At 45.2% G+C, this 15,016-nt stretch overlaps 1 protein-coding gene across 2 annotated transcripts; it reads right to left on the bottom strand.

Annotated features, from left to right (window-relative positions):
- Positions 1–6,293: 6,293 nt before the first annotated feature.
- Positions 6,294–14,051, bottom strand: LOC119366578 (small glutamine-rich tetratricopeptide repeat-containing protein-like). 2 transcript variants are annotated; one of them, XM_037632335.1, is made up of 11 exons: positions 13,838–14,051; positions 12,009–12,268; positions 11,734–11,767; positions 11,397–11,533; positions 11,208–11,274; positions 10,900–10,999; positions 9,629–9,792; positions 8,842–8,888; positions 8,679–8,723; positions 7,759–8,272; positions 6,294–6,704 (listed from the first exon to the last, which is right to left on the bottom strand). In XM_037632335.1, the coding sequence occupies exons 1-11, from the start codon at positions 13,911–13,913 to the stop codon at positions 6,673–6,675; spliced, it is 1,476 nt and encodes a 491-aa protein (XP_037488232.1). In that variant the 5' UTR covers positions 13,914–14,051; the 3' UTR covers positions 6,294–6,672. The 2 variants fall into 2 exon arrangements, with proteins under 2 accessions (XP_037488232.1, XP_037488233.1); XM_037632336.1 differs by having other exon boundaries at positions 11,397–11,524.
- Positions 14,052–15,016: the final 965 nt, after the last annotated feature.

The raw sequence follows: 15,016 nt of genomic DNA, 5'->3' as shown, positions 1-15,016 counted from the left end.
ATGGTAGCTGCCGCCCCTCTTCTTCCGTTTCTTGAGACTCCCCCGTCAACTTGAATTTTCACAGTCCCCACTTCAGGCGCCCTCCATCCTTGGCCAACAGCAGGTACCTCATCTGCCTGTCGCTCCTCGCTTGGTTTCGCCGTTCCCGCCTGGATGATTGCCAGTTCTGCTAAGAAGCTCCTGACAAAAGCATGAGTCGCGTGTGGGCTTTGCAGTTCACCCTCATGGATTGCCCTTCGCCTTGCCCACCATATTGCCCACATGGTCACCACCATCAACACCAGACTGTCTCGAGGTAGATGATCAAAAGCTGAGAATAACCATACCCTGGCATTTGGCTCTGTCGACGACTGTAAGAAGTCAATTATGTTTTCATCTACCAGAGCCCAAACACACCTTGCCACTGAGCATTCGAACAAAGAATGTCGCCAAGAATCACACACCCCACATAGCTGGCACTTGTCATCATCCGCCATCTTTCTGGCATGCCCTACGTCTTCTGTTGGGATTGATAGCTTGGATAGTCACCACAAAAAATGTCGAATCTTCCCCGGGACTTGGACAGACCACAGCGTCTCCCATGACTTTGCTTCAGTTTCTATATCAGAAGAACCCGACTGTCCTTCTAACCAGTCCTCCCTCCTTCGTTTCGTGTCCGCAAGCATCCGGTAAGCAGATCTTACCGAAAAAATTCCATTTCTTTCAAAGTTCCAAGCCCAGTGATCGTCCATTTGCCTTGTACAAACCGGTATCGCCAAGATTGCCAATGTGTCTGCCGCAATAAAGTTTGCTTCCATGGCTTCTTTATTCCAAGTTGCGTTATGTGAATCGATCAACTCACTTACGAACAGAGGAGGATTCGCTGAGAGACATGCAAAAGGTCTCATCGAAGCGATCCTAGGGATCCAGTTATCTGTCCAAATTCTTGTTGTTGAGCCGTCCCCAATTCTCCTTATGATCCCTTGCTTAAGGACATCTCTCCCCTCCATAATCGCTCGCCATACCTGAGATGGCCTGTTACCTAGTTCGGCCTCTAGGATTGTAGTTTGAGGATAGTAAACTGCCTTCAATATTCTCGCACACAAAGACTCTGGTTACTGCAGTAATCTCCAGGACTGTCTTGCCAAGAGAGCTAGGTTGAAGAGCTCAAAATCCCGAAACCCTAGCCCTCCCATAAATTTTGGCTGGGTCATGGCCTTCCAGGAAACCAAGCTGGTTTCCTTTTGCCCTCTTTGCTGCCCCACCAAAATTGTCTTATCAGCTTGTTTAAGTGTTCGCAAAGTCCCCTTGGTAACTTGAAACATGACATTGAGAAAACTAGCACTGATTGTGCCACTGATTTCACCAAAACTTCCTTCCCTTGAGAAGATAAGCACTTTTCCATCCATCCCTTCACCTTACTCCATAGCCTATCTTTCAGGTACTTGAAGGCCCCATTCTTTGATGTACCTATATCAGAAGGCATCCCTAGGTACTTTTCGTTCAAAGATTCATTAGGGACATTAAGAATGTTTTTTATCTCATCTTTGATAGTGTTTGGGCACCCCTTGCTAAAAAATATAGAAGACTTTGAAGTGTTAATCCTCTGACCTGAAGCCTGGCAATAGCTCTCCAACAGGTTTGACACCTCATTCACCCCTCCTCCAGTTGCTTTAAAGAACAACAGGCTATCATCCACGAACAACAAGTGATTCACAGGTGGTGCCAAGGGCGCCACTTGTATCCCACCCAGTTGAGATGACTGGCTTCAGTTTTTCAATAGGCTCGTTGGTCGCTGCGGTCCACGGTCTGCTGCTGGGCCGCAAGCTTCGCACGGGCCACACAGGACAGAGCCCACCGGAAAAGGCAAGGCCGACGAGCTACCTGAGACAGGCCTTCCTGAAAAGAAAAAGGCACCCAAGGCCTTTCTTTGATGAGTTTTTTCCCCTTCTTTTTCGAGAGACTTTTTTTGACGAGTTTTTGAAAGAATAAAATCTGAGTAGCGACCTCAAAAAACAAAGTGGAAGGAAAAGGGGCGGCACCAATCTAATCAAGATTGCCAATGCCAGCCCAGCCGTCCATTTTATTCCTCATGACATGCATGCAAAGGTGAAAGCAGGACACCAAATGATTGGTTGCACTTTGTTTGGTTACATCAGGCAAAAGGCCAGGGCGCACCTCCTCTCCTCTCCCGCTCCCTCCCTCGTGTAGCCTCCCAAAGGCCAAAGTGCACATTTTTCCTTTGCGGGGGCTTCCAAAGTGTACATAGCAGCATATAAACTCGGAAGTAGAGACACGTACATGTGCACATCTCATGAACTCACCACCCCACAAGCTTCATCAGGTGATTGTCCGACAACTGGCAAAAACAACATATATCAACCTGTACTTCCTACCAAAAGATGGCTCGAAGAATATGCGTGGTAGGCCAGCCATAGAACAATCCAACATGAACCACTTGTTTCTCTTATACTATTCTAGCATCCTTGTCGAGTCCATCATGCAAGCCAAGGCATCTCCAACGGCGTCGGTAAATTTTCTCCCACATCCGTCCTCGGACAGGGGACCAGTCCACAGACACAGATACGGAAGGTTGTCATCCAACCGTATTCGCATATATTGCAAACTCTTTTTCGACAAACCGGATGAAATTCATGTACACTCGACCGGATTTCATATAAACACGATGGATTTCATACAAACTGGACGAAAACGGTTACATTTTGGACACATTTTCAACTAAAAAAAAGTAAGACTTTGTGCATGTACGGTCGCACGGAGCTCCACTCCCACGACACGAATACACTAGTCCACGGCCGCGGGATCCTTTTGTCTTCCCCATGTCCAGCAACCCGCTAACCGGACTGTCGGGAGTCTCAGAGGCATATTCTTCCCCCGTATCTTCACTATGTCCGGCTCCGCTGCTCATCGGAGTGGCAAAGAGGCTGCTTCAGTCGGAGGGAATGGTGCTTCTGTGGAGCTCAGACAGGTGCCTAGGATGGTCTGAGATAAAGAAGAACCGGACAGGTCATCGGCGGTGGCCTTCCTGGGACACAAGCGGCGGTGGCCTCCCGTGTTCTATTTCTCCTTGATAATGGCGGCGGGCGCGGATGTGTTGGCTGCCACATGTCGACATCCGCGTAGCTGGCTTCTCTTTGCCTGCATGGCACGGCGGCGCCTGTGTCGACGGCGAATGGCGCGGTCGCAGGCACTGGAGGCGTGGTACGGCGTCAGCGGCAGCAATGACGGTGCCCGTCCCACCATGCTCCCCGTTGTGCTGGCCTGGAGCAACTCACCACTGCTTCGCAAGCTGGCTTTGGAGCACTGAGTTGCTGAACCATGCGCCAGCTTCAGGCGGCAACTTGCTTCGTCGGGCTAGCCGAGGGAGGTGAAACAACGAGCTACCTCGCTCACATCCGCTGGGCTCAAGCGGGCCACCCAGCCAGCTTTTATGACGGAGAACTGCTCTTCCTACTCGTTGGATTCCTCAAAAGAGTGGAGAAAATAGTGGAAGGAGGAGATGGGGAGCGGCGAAGTGGTGCGATTCTTGACCGGTGTCTGGCCTCGTTGAAATAGAGAGTGGACGGGAGGAGCTTGCCCGATGTTGCGTTTAATGCCGGCCCGCTCGTGAATGGACATGTAGCTGAAGTAGGTTTATCAGTTCCCATGCAAGTTTTATGCCGACGTTTGAATGCGGCGAGGAGGCATGTTCAACCGGGTGTGCAGTGGGCGATGCCCTCATCCGACGCGCCTCTTCAATGACGGAGGCAATAAGAGGCCGCGTCCGCCTGAGCTGCCTTCAATGTGGAGCGGTGCGCTCTACAGCGGCATATGAATGTGGGCGGCTGGTGACGGGAGGGAAGCGCACACGGAAGGGGGAAGGGTTTTTTGATGGGCAGGGCAGTCAGAAGCGGGCGTGATAGCAGTCCGGACTCTCGCAAATCTCCCCCACATTTGTCTCCGGTTTGCCGAAGGAAACACGTCCAGACCACGCCGCGGACGGATACAGGACCGCATTGGTTGAATTCCGCGATCCGAACAACGCGGTCCAAACAGTTGCGAAACGTTTGCGGGATGGCATTGAAGATACCCAGTATATGACAGGACAGAACCGATGCACAAGTTGCTAGACCATGTATCAGTGTAGTTCTATTAGGTGCGCCTCCGGCTTGGCTCGGCTCAGATGGACCAAGGGTAATCTCCCGTATGTCCCAATCACAGCAAAAGTCATACATACTTTTTTTGAATAGCAAAGACATACTCTACATACTCCCTTCGTCTCATAATATAAAAGCGTTTCGGTCTACATTAGTAACTAAAATGTTCTTATATTATGAGACGAAGGGAGTACTTGATATAATTCCTTCATTTTTCCCGCGATTTCAGAAAAGAGAAAGTTTATTGTCATTTTTATTCATATACTAGACAGGATGCGAAGATGAGACTAGTTATTCTTTGTCTACGAAAAATCTAAATTCACACACCTACTCCTTTCTTCCCATATTATAAGTTGTTTTTTAAAATCGGTGTAATGTTAAAAAATATCTTATATTATAAAGCACAGGGCACCCGCAAAAAATAAAATAAAAATAAAGCAGAGGGAGTAATACATAGCCTTAATTGTTCCATACGATGATACGAAGCTGGCAGTGTCTAAAAAAACTCTCAAATTTTTTCTCTTCTCGGTCGGCTGGCCACGATGGTTAAAAAATTTATGAGACCATGTCTCACGGATTAGCAGGTGAGACCCATCCTGATGGATGACACGTGACATTTACAAATCACAAAGCATCCACCCCACCCCCCACCTGAAATCGAGGGGGAGGGGGGAGGAGATTAGATGCTTTGTGATTTGTGAATGCCACATGCCATCCATCAGGGCGGGTCTCATCTGATTTATATGAAACCTGGTCTCATATAATTTTTTTCCACGATGAAGGTGCTCGTGTGAATTTCATTTCCGGCATGTCTAGTGCTCATTCCAGCCCAATGGTGCGGAGACGAGAATCAAGACGGAGACAGATGCTCTAGACGAGATGCTAGCTCTATGGAGACGGAGAGAGATGAGATGAGATGCTCTATCCACGGCTGGGAGGGAGGATCGAGGTTGTGGGACCCACCGGCCATCCAATGCAACATCTCTCCACCAGTCTTTCAGTCCTCGTCGCAGCTGGACCTCATGGGTCCGAACTCAGGCCAATCCCAGGATCCGAACTCACGTCATTGCATTCAAGTAGGAGTTCGGCTAACCACCACACCTACTCGACCGTTGTGACCGTAATAGCTCTGACCTTCTTTTTTTGCGGGCGTAATAGCTCTAACCTTATAAGAACAATGTGGCCGCGCAATTTATTGCATAGTTTCATCTACTGCACCACTTAGTTTTTTGACTTGTTTGAATAAAAAAATGTGAATTTGAAAACATTCATCATGTTTTAAGAAAGTTTACAAACTTGAAGAAATTTCATCGATTTTTTAAGAAGTTCATAAAAAATGAAAAAAAAACTTTATCAAATTAGAGAAAAGTTCATTGATTTCGAAGAAAGTTGAAGGAATTTGGAAAAAAAAAGGTGATAGGTTTTGAAAAAAGTTCACTGAATTACAAAACAGTTCATTAATTTTGCAAAATAAAGTTCACGAATTTGAAAAAAAAAATCATCAAATTTGAAAATTTGGTTCATCGAATTTTTTAAAAATTTCCCCAATTCTGAAAATGAGTACATCAATTTTGAAAAAAAGTTCATCAGTTTTAAAAAAGTTCATCATTTTGAAAAAACTTTATCCAAATTGAAAAAAAGTTCATGGATGTTGAATAAAAAGTTGAACGAATTTGAGAAAATTTCATCAAATTTGAAATAAAGTTCATCAATTTTGAAAAAAGTTCATCCAAAATTAAAAAAATAATCATGGGTTTTAAAAAAGACCACAAAAATTTAAAAAAGTTCATTGAATTTGAAAAACTTCATCGTATTTCAAAAAATCATGCATCTTCTTTTCTTTCTCCGACGACTGTTGTGAGGCTGATGAAGCTGATGTGTGTAGGTGGGTGAAGGTGAAGATGGAGGGCGTCGGGATCGGGAGGAAGGTGGAGCTGCCGCGCCACGGCTCCTACCAAGAGGAGCTCTGCCACACGCTCCACCTCCTCTTCCCCTCCGCCACCACTCGCCAAGGTGATCCATGCATGCATCAATTTCCATATTGAAAGAATCACGCCGGGTCCCAACCCACCATCATTCTCTTCTTTCTACTAGAAGAAAACTATCTTCATCTTCACATCTTGGGTGGCAGCAAAGAGTTGTTCAGAGGCAGCAAACTAAACAAGCTCGACAGGATAAATAGATATACCACCCGGCCAACCACCTGACCGCGCGCAGATACCATTTACCAACAGCACACAGTAAAGAATTCGGTCTGACGGCTGGGAAATGAAGAAATCTTTTACAGCTAGTACTACATGCATGGATTCTTCATCTTTACTTTGTTGATTCTCAGATAATATGCAGATAAAGAGAGAGGCAGCAGGATACAACAGGTGGGTGGGTGTGCAAGGTCCATGACCATGTATGTCTAACACATTTGCCAACACACAGGACAACAACATTTTCTTCTCTTCATCATCACCACGGCCATACAACTGACTATCAACAACAAAATCACACTCCACTCCTCTTGGCTCGGCTTCTCAAGATCAGATCAGATTGAACCAGGTGGTGGCGGTGGCGGTCCTGCATGCACAATTAAACAAACGCACAGCAGAGTAGAGCAGTCAGTGCCTCAGCCTGCTAAGAGTAACAATTCATGCAAGGCGCTTGCTTACAGAGGTGCTTGTATAAATAAAAAAAACAATAAACCTACTTTTTCTGTGCTATACAAATAACTTAAGCACCGGTGCTTATGACCAAATGTCCCCTCTCAATGTCTCAGCTCATTCTTGGTGGGCACACAATCACACAAAAGGGATATCGCGAGGGGAAAACAGGGGAGAGACACTTGCCTGCTTCAGCAACTAACCCTTACAAGCAACACATGCAACAAATGCATTCTCAGATGAAGTTCCTCAGCAACACATGCTCCCAACACACACTTTGTGTCATATACACACAGGCTTGCTACCACATCTTGGCTTGGCTCCATATGGGGTGCCTCTCCTTATATAGTGAGGTTTTGTACTTGCTACAGCATCCAACTGGACACAGCTCATGCCTAGCTAACTTCCTTGCATATCAAGCAGCATATGACCACCGTAGCAAACTCAAGCTTTGCTTTTACTACTGCTTTGCTTACTGCAGCCCTTTCTTACTCACCAAGCCAGCAGCTAGCAGTCAATTTTCTTTCTTTTTTACTAATCTAACTACCATACTAGAGAGATCATGTCTTGCTACCTTCTTGTACAAGTCGTAACAAGATTAAACTCCAACAAAAACCGCTTCAGTTTTACAAGCACTTTGCATTGTACAAGAATTCCTACACCGGCGGATATGACAATATTACGTAAAAAAGAACACATGATGCGATTTCGTGCAAAAACAGACCCAGGACGAAGAATCTTCCACTGACCGATTATATCCATGCATTACCAAATACTACCATTTTGTTTTTCTTTAAGCGCATTATAGTGATTCATTCTACAAGGGAAACAATCATACTACTAGTGTTTTAAGGAAATTGGCAAAATAGCACATTAGCCCCCCTGTTGTGTTTCAGGTACCAACCAAAATGCAAAATTCAGTGAGAAAAAAAAAAGACTCTTGTAAAGTCTAAAGAAGGGAGTCGACGAACCTCTAGGCGCACCAGCACCGCCATCATTGGGGCCCATCTGCGGTCCAAACATCTGCATCACAGCTCTCAGAGCCTCAGCAGCCTGCTCTGGGCTCACCATGCTCTCCCCAATATTTATGTGGATGCCGGCGTCCGCCTGGGCACCTGCGGGTTCACCCTGCCCCCCGCCATGTCTGCCTGAAGCCTGATGTGCATGATTTGCTTCGGTGCCTGCGCCCATGAAGGGGAAACCAGGAGGGACTGCGGCGTTTGCTGGGAAAGGAGCTGCTGGCGTATGGCTGCCTGGATCCCCAGCCATTGGTCCTTGGGCATTCGCATTGACGTTTGCATGACCAAAGAAGTCGTTCAGATTTATATTTACGGAGTGCGGAGGTGGCTGCTGCCCATTACCAGACCCACGGTTCATCATATTGAAGAAGTCAGGAGGAGGTGGAGCACTTCCAGGAGGGAATACTGTGAAAGGAGCACCACTGCTCGCCTGGCCACCAAACCATGAATGAGGTCCATGTGTGTTCTACAAACAAGGAGATGGATTACTCGGTGATTTTGAGAAGTCCAAGTGAAGAAATTAAATCACACACGTAGCCAAAAAATATCAACATTCTATACATATTAGCATATCATGGAGGTTCCAAGTAGGAGCCCTGATCGTGCACATTGTTATAAGAAAAACAACTGTCCTGATTTGTTAAGCCAATGGGATATATTTCATACTCCCTCTCCCTCCGTTCCTAAATATAAGTCTTTGTAGAGATTTCAGTATGGACTACATACAGAGTAAAATGAGTGAATCTACACTCTAAAATGCATCTATATACATCCGTATGTGGCCCATAGTGAAATCTCCACAAAGACTTATATTTAGGAACGGAGGGAGTAGTTCATTTTAAAAAGCACATGTAGATTTCTGATCACAGTACCTGTCCTGGTGCAGCTCGCTGTTCAGCCAGCTTCCTTTTGGTGGCCTAAAGTTTTCGATGCAGAGGAAAATAAAAATTCGATAGTGATTAGTGCTAATAAAAGGAAACAAAACGAACTCTATCCAGATGCCTAATGGAAAAGAGAAGAGAACAAAACAAGTACCTCAATATTCAGTCGAACATTTTCATTGCCAGGCTCAAGTTCAGAGGCTGCAGGAAGAACAAAGTGAGTACACTATACACTCCATAATTACTGGATATAACAATGTCGGTTCGTCTGAAGACTGCACATGGAACTGTTAATTTGATTGAGCACAAAATGAACACAATTACAGCTAAATATTACAATCACTGTCACTGGAATGTGAATAGAATATATCCAATAAATAAACCAGAGTTTACACAGTCCCGAATGCAAGCCACCATCAGATAACATGGCACAAAAAGCAAATATCTGTTCGACTTGATTGGTTGTATGGTAACACTATAAATATATAAATTTAGAGTCACATCAATTTAGTAGGTTGTGGAACAACAGGTCATAACAGAATGATCTACATAAATTACAAAAAAATACTGTATTTAGGTTAGGTTGGATACTACTGAAGTTAAAAGTTAGGAGAAAGCTCAATGTTCCAGCCCAAAATTCAAATAAACAATTCTTACCAAAAGAACTAGTTAACACAACTGCTCCAATAAGGACTTCCATATGCATCTCATAATGTACTCCCTCCGTTCCTAAATACTTGTCTTTCTAGGCATTTTAACAAGTGACTACATACGGAGTAAAATGAATGAATCTACACTCTAAAATATGTCTACATACATCCGTATGTGTTAGTCATTTGAAATGTCTAGAAAGACAAATATTTAGGAACGGAGGGAGTAATACATAGGCATTATACATCACTGTTTCAACAAAATCAACTAAAAGTTTCTACTCTACCCACCTTTCAAGTATCCCTTGTGTAAAGCATCATGAAAATTCCCCATTGCAAAATAAGCAGATCCAAGTCGGCTATATGCTTTGCTGTAGTTCGGATCAATATCAATTGACTTCAGGCAGTCCTCAACAGCTTCATTGCACATATTAAGAAGCGTATATGCAGCAGCCCTGAAAGAAGCATGTACTTTTCATGTTACATGAAAGCATGAATAGAATAAATGATCTTGTGAACAGCAGTCAAGAATACTTGTTATAAGGGTTCATAACACCGCTACTGGAACAAGAAGAAGAATAAAGATCACTCTGGTAAACAGAGGCGAAGCCAGGGAAAAAATGGCCAGCGTTCATTCTTCTAAATAGACGGGGGTCACTGCACATGTGTAACAGTACTTTGTCACTACAGAATAGTAGTACAAAATCGTTGGTAATCATTTGACACCATAAATTATTTATGCTAGCTTCGCCCCTGCTGGCATAAGAAATCAGCCAGTATCTACAGGGACCATTCATTCCATTTCATGAATTCTGAAGTGCCAAGCTTGTGTTTCCTAAGCATTCAATAATCTCTAATACTCCCTCCGTCCGAAAATACTTGTCATCAAAATGAATAAAAAGGGATGTATCTAGAACTAAAATACGTCTAGATACATCCCCTTTTGTTCATTTTGATGACAAGTATTTCCGGACGGAGGGAGTATCAGATTTCCAGGAGTTTTCTGGTGAAACAGCCCAAGACATGTACAGTTTGTAACCAGCTGTACCTTGGTTTGAAGTGGTTTTCAGAACTCTTTGTACCAGCAGCCAAGATTAGGAATCAATAAGAGATTCATCACCACATCGCATGCTATATAAGTAGTAGGAATAAGAGTGCAGGAGCAGGAATTTGGGGGCAATGTAGCAATATGCATTTAAACTAGTTTGTGCCGACACGCAGAGTTGACGCTTATAAATAAGTACTACTCCCTCCGTCCCAAAATAAGTGTCTTGAGCTTAGTACAAATTTGTACTGGAGCTAGTACAAATTTGAGACACTTATTTTGGGACGGAGGGAGTATAAGATACTTGACTAATTAAGCCATTTCAAAATTCCATTACACATTGCTAATGAAAGATCCATTTTTAAAGTTCCACCCATTCTGATCATCATCTCTGAAATTACCCAAGTTCAACTTTGTACGAGATTTCCCAATTAGATCCAACAAGCTGCAATTGCACATTTACGAGCTATGTGGTTACGAAAACAGTCATCCAAAATTCCAGTAACTTAATGCATACCTGTTACAATAGTAAATGGCATTTTTTCTGCTCAATGCAATGGCACCAGTGTACAGCTCTACAGCTTTTAGGTGTTGTTTTGATCTCATGAAGTCATTGCCTGATGAACAAATATGCAGTTAGCTACTAAACTCTGCACATAGAAGGCCTGAACTGGAAAGCTCTTTATGACAAAAGAAAGAAAAAAAGATTTCTAAGTCATGCTATGTGCCTATGCTGTAAATTTGCTCCACAAACTAATGAACGGACAAAAAAGATTGTGACACCAAAACTTACATATGAAACAACCAAGGATTCTAGCTCAGTACCTTTTGATTTAAAGAATTCTGCAAGGTCTACTAAGCTTGCCACCTTTCTTCCCGACTTGCGCACCTCCTAAACAGAGATAAACCATACTTTATCACTAACACAATGTAAATAATTAAGTGGAGAAGTAATAGTCTTCCCTTAGGCCTGAAGATGCTAGACAGGCAAATAACAAAAACAACACATCATACCAGTAATGCATCATCGAAGAATTGTGATGCTTTTGAAAGTTGATCAGGATCCTCAGCACCAGCTGGTGATGTCTTGAAGAAATTTATTTCATCAAGCGCGGCAAAGAATTTTGCAAACAGCTCATCTCCTGCATGATCTGACAAAAAAAATCAAATGCCCTGAGACAAACTGATTCTTTCGACATCCCTCATTAGGAGATAATGACCCCAAGACCCTACAAATGGAATCAAGTAGCACAATGGAGCAAAGATTTACAAAAACAAACTTGAAAGTTTCCGACAATGTATGGACAACTCGTCATGGATGCTCTACAGTTTAAGCCATAGTCATATATACCTAGGTCAAAGGTTTCTTCCACTTGGCCTTCACTCTGATGAGAAGATGCAGAGAATATATCAAAAACTCATATATTTTTAAGGGTATTTGGGGAACAAAATAGTAAAAACTGATGAAATAAAGCATAACACATATATCTAATTGATGTGCAATGGCATGTCAATTGAAGAAAAAGACGTGCATTGATATGTATTAATATGAAAAGGAGATAGGTGATGATGGGAGATATAAATCATATAACATGAAAATCATGTGTCAAATGAGAGGGGGCATACATTTGATGTTGTACATTTATTTGACTCTTCTTGGATATTGGAAGTACTTGCACTGCAGGAAGGTTTGTTTGACACTGATTGTGACACGGGATCTGGCCTTGCCCTATCTTGTTCATTAGCTTGCAGAGAAGTAAAGAGTTCAAGTAGAAGTCCTGGCTGTATCCTCTCACTAGTTGATGATGAGTTGATGCTAAAAAGGGACTCCAGGCAATCCTTAGCGACTTCAAGAGCTTCAGGGTCAGCCCCAGCAGCTAACTCAACTGCATTCCATATATGCTTCCAATGTCAGAAGGACTGATGGTAAAAAAACATAAAGGAAAACCCAGAGCAGTAATGTGACTCAGCTGTAACCCTTTTCTTTCTCTGTGTGCAAGTTATATTATTGACATATTTGCCTCTTCTAATTAAAAAACACTTGGCCAGTGGGGAAAGACAACCCCTCCATATTGTACTAAGAGTTCAGTCAAACCTAAGGAGAAAAGGCCCCGAACCCTGTCATTGACCCGTAGGGCCCATCCACACCGTCGCCCGCTCTGTGAACAGGCCAGCGCAACAGCGACTAACAGGGAGCCGAGGGGCCTTTTCTTGGTTCCACAAATCATTGGTGCCACCTGGGTTCGAGCCCTGTCACCTGGGGAGCCAAGCGTTACGCTATACGAGAGTTGGCGCCTCTTCTAATTACAACTGTAGCAACAAGCCAACAAAACTAGCTGGTAGCTTTTACCAAATTCCATGCAATTTTAATGAAATCGTACGTTTTCATCTAGAGACAAAAAAAAGAAACAAGAAACACAAACTGATTATGGTCATAATTTTAACACCGTATCTTTTCAATGAGAAAAAAAAAGGAGGCATGCAGTTGTATACGATGCATCCGCCATGTATCGCATTCGCGTCAGCTATATAAAACCGTGTTGAAACTAATCATATGCCCTGTGAATTCCATAAGCTTCTATTAGTTTCATGTTTGGCAAGTCGGCATAAGATCTAGAGCTCCTTTTCTTTTCAAAGTATAAGGCCAAACCCCCATGAGGGCTGCACGAATCCGATTTAGGCGGTCTGCCAAGCATAGTGTGGCCTTGCCACAATCGCTGACCATGAAATGCTTGCTGCAAGTCAGCAGCTTGTAGCCCAATTTCCTAACTCGTACATGTTCGCCCATAACCCCCATTTAAGATCCATATGCCTTTTCACCAATCGAAAGCCACAAATGCGAAAAGGCACAGAGCAACACGACAGAATGACATCTCTAGCCTGCGCAAGTGCCAAATAAATGTACCACGAGGACCGTGACCGCAGATTCCATTTTCAGCTGGATGCGTGGTATGACCTCATAACACGGTGCCACGTGCCTGTTAAGGCGAACAACCGGAGATTAACAAGTGGCATGTGCACATGAACCGTCTAACCGGCCAGCGTCCCCTCGGCAAGCCTCCGCTTCCTAAAGAAGCCTATAACTGCCACTTTGAGCAATGCAATCTGGCCATACGCATGAATATCAGCGGTATCACACCAAACAGAGCCCAGTTCCAACATCGTGAATTCTAGTCAGTTAAACTGCCTGACAAGGGTCGCGGGATCCGAAATCGAGCCAGGCTACCTAGTCGGCGTGGCTACCTGAACCCTAGCATATCAAAATCGGTTGGCCAGGCCGGCGCCGGCGATCCGATCCCCTCCCGCTCAGGAAGCAAGCCACGCATCAATCTACCAGCGTGGGGAGCTAATCGAAACGATGGCGCGAGCTCCGGCAGCAGCGGGCAAAGGGGGCGGGGGTGGGGAACCGGGTGTGGGAGGGGGGAGGGGGGAGGGGGGGCGGTGGCGGTGCTGACCGGAGTTGAGGAAGTCGAGGAAGGAGAGGACGATGCGGCGCGAGACGGGGGAGTCCGACCGGGTCATGTTCCCCATTCCCCCGCCGGGTCGGGCCGGAGACAGCGGCGGAGGCGGCGGGCGACGGCGACGGATGTGCGCAGTGGAGCGGAGAAGTCAGATGGCTGAGGACGAGACGGGGAGGGGAAGGCAGTTAGATTCGGGGGTTGGGCCGAGGACGGCACAAACTGGACTGGGCTTTCGGTGACCCGTCTCACGCATTTCACCCAGATTGAGCTCGATCCATGTAGAATTTACTTCCCCTAAAAAAAAAGAAGTAGAATTTACTTTGTGCACTTTTTTTTTCTTGAATATGCACGAGTGTGCATATCATATATTAAAGAAGAAGGGCAAAGCATGCCTCCACAATACAATTACATTACACGCGTGCACGGTCCAACGGTCCACACCCACTCCACTCAAAGCCCACAAGCCTACTCCTCCCTACACCTCCACCGATGCAACCCACGTAGGAACCCCTCTAGCTTCCCTTTGAATAAACCCGCAGATGCCCAAATCTCACACTTAGATTGTATCCGGTCCATGATCTTCTTCACCGACGGTGACGCACCATCAAAAACAATTGCATTCCGATGCTTCCAAAGCTCCCACAGGACCATCAACAGGATAGTATGTACGTCCTTGGTGCCGAGGTAGTTGTCACCTGCCTTGCCACATAGCCACTCCCCTAGCTCATCCTCTTGGTTTGGCCCCCATCCATGTTTACCCAAAGCCTCTCCAATCGCTGCCCACACTGATCTGGCAAAGACGCATGTGAGCAGCACGTGGTTTAGCGTCTCGGGCTCCTGATCGCACAGCGGGCAAGTAGCCTGGTGCGGCAGCCCTCTCCTTGCCAGTCTATCCGAGGTCCAACACCTGTTCTTCAACGCCAACCACGCAAAGAAACGGCATTGCGATGGCGCCCGGCATTTCCAAATCATCTTCGCCGTGGGAATCACTTCTCGACCCCAAAACCTGCCTCCATATGCTGAACGCACCGAGAACTTCCCACTCGCATCCCAGGACTAAGACTCCAGGCATTGGTTCCCACTCAGCTACCCGTGGCCATAGCTGGAGGAACTGATGCAACGTTACAGCATCCAACTCTGGGCCGATGTCCAAAGCCCACTGCCCATTGGCCG

This window comes from Triticum dicoccoides, chromosome 2B (genome assembly GCF_002162155.2).
Source record: "Triticum dicoccoides isolate Atlit2015 ecotype Zavitan chromosome 2B, WEW_v2.0, whole genome shotgun sequence".
Lineage (NCBI taxonomy): Eukaryota > Viridiplantae > Streptophyta > Magnoliopsida > Poales > Poaceae > Triticum > Triticum dicoccoides.
Note: the sequence above shows the minus strand (reverse complement) of the source record. Positions and strands in the feature narration are given on the sequence as shown.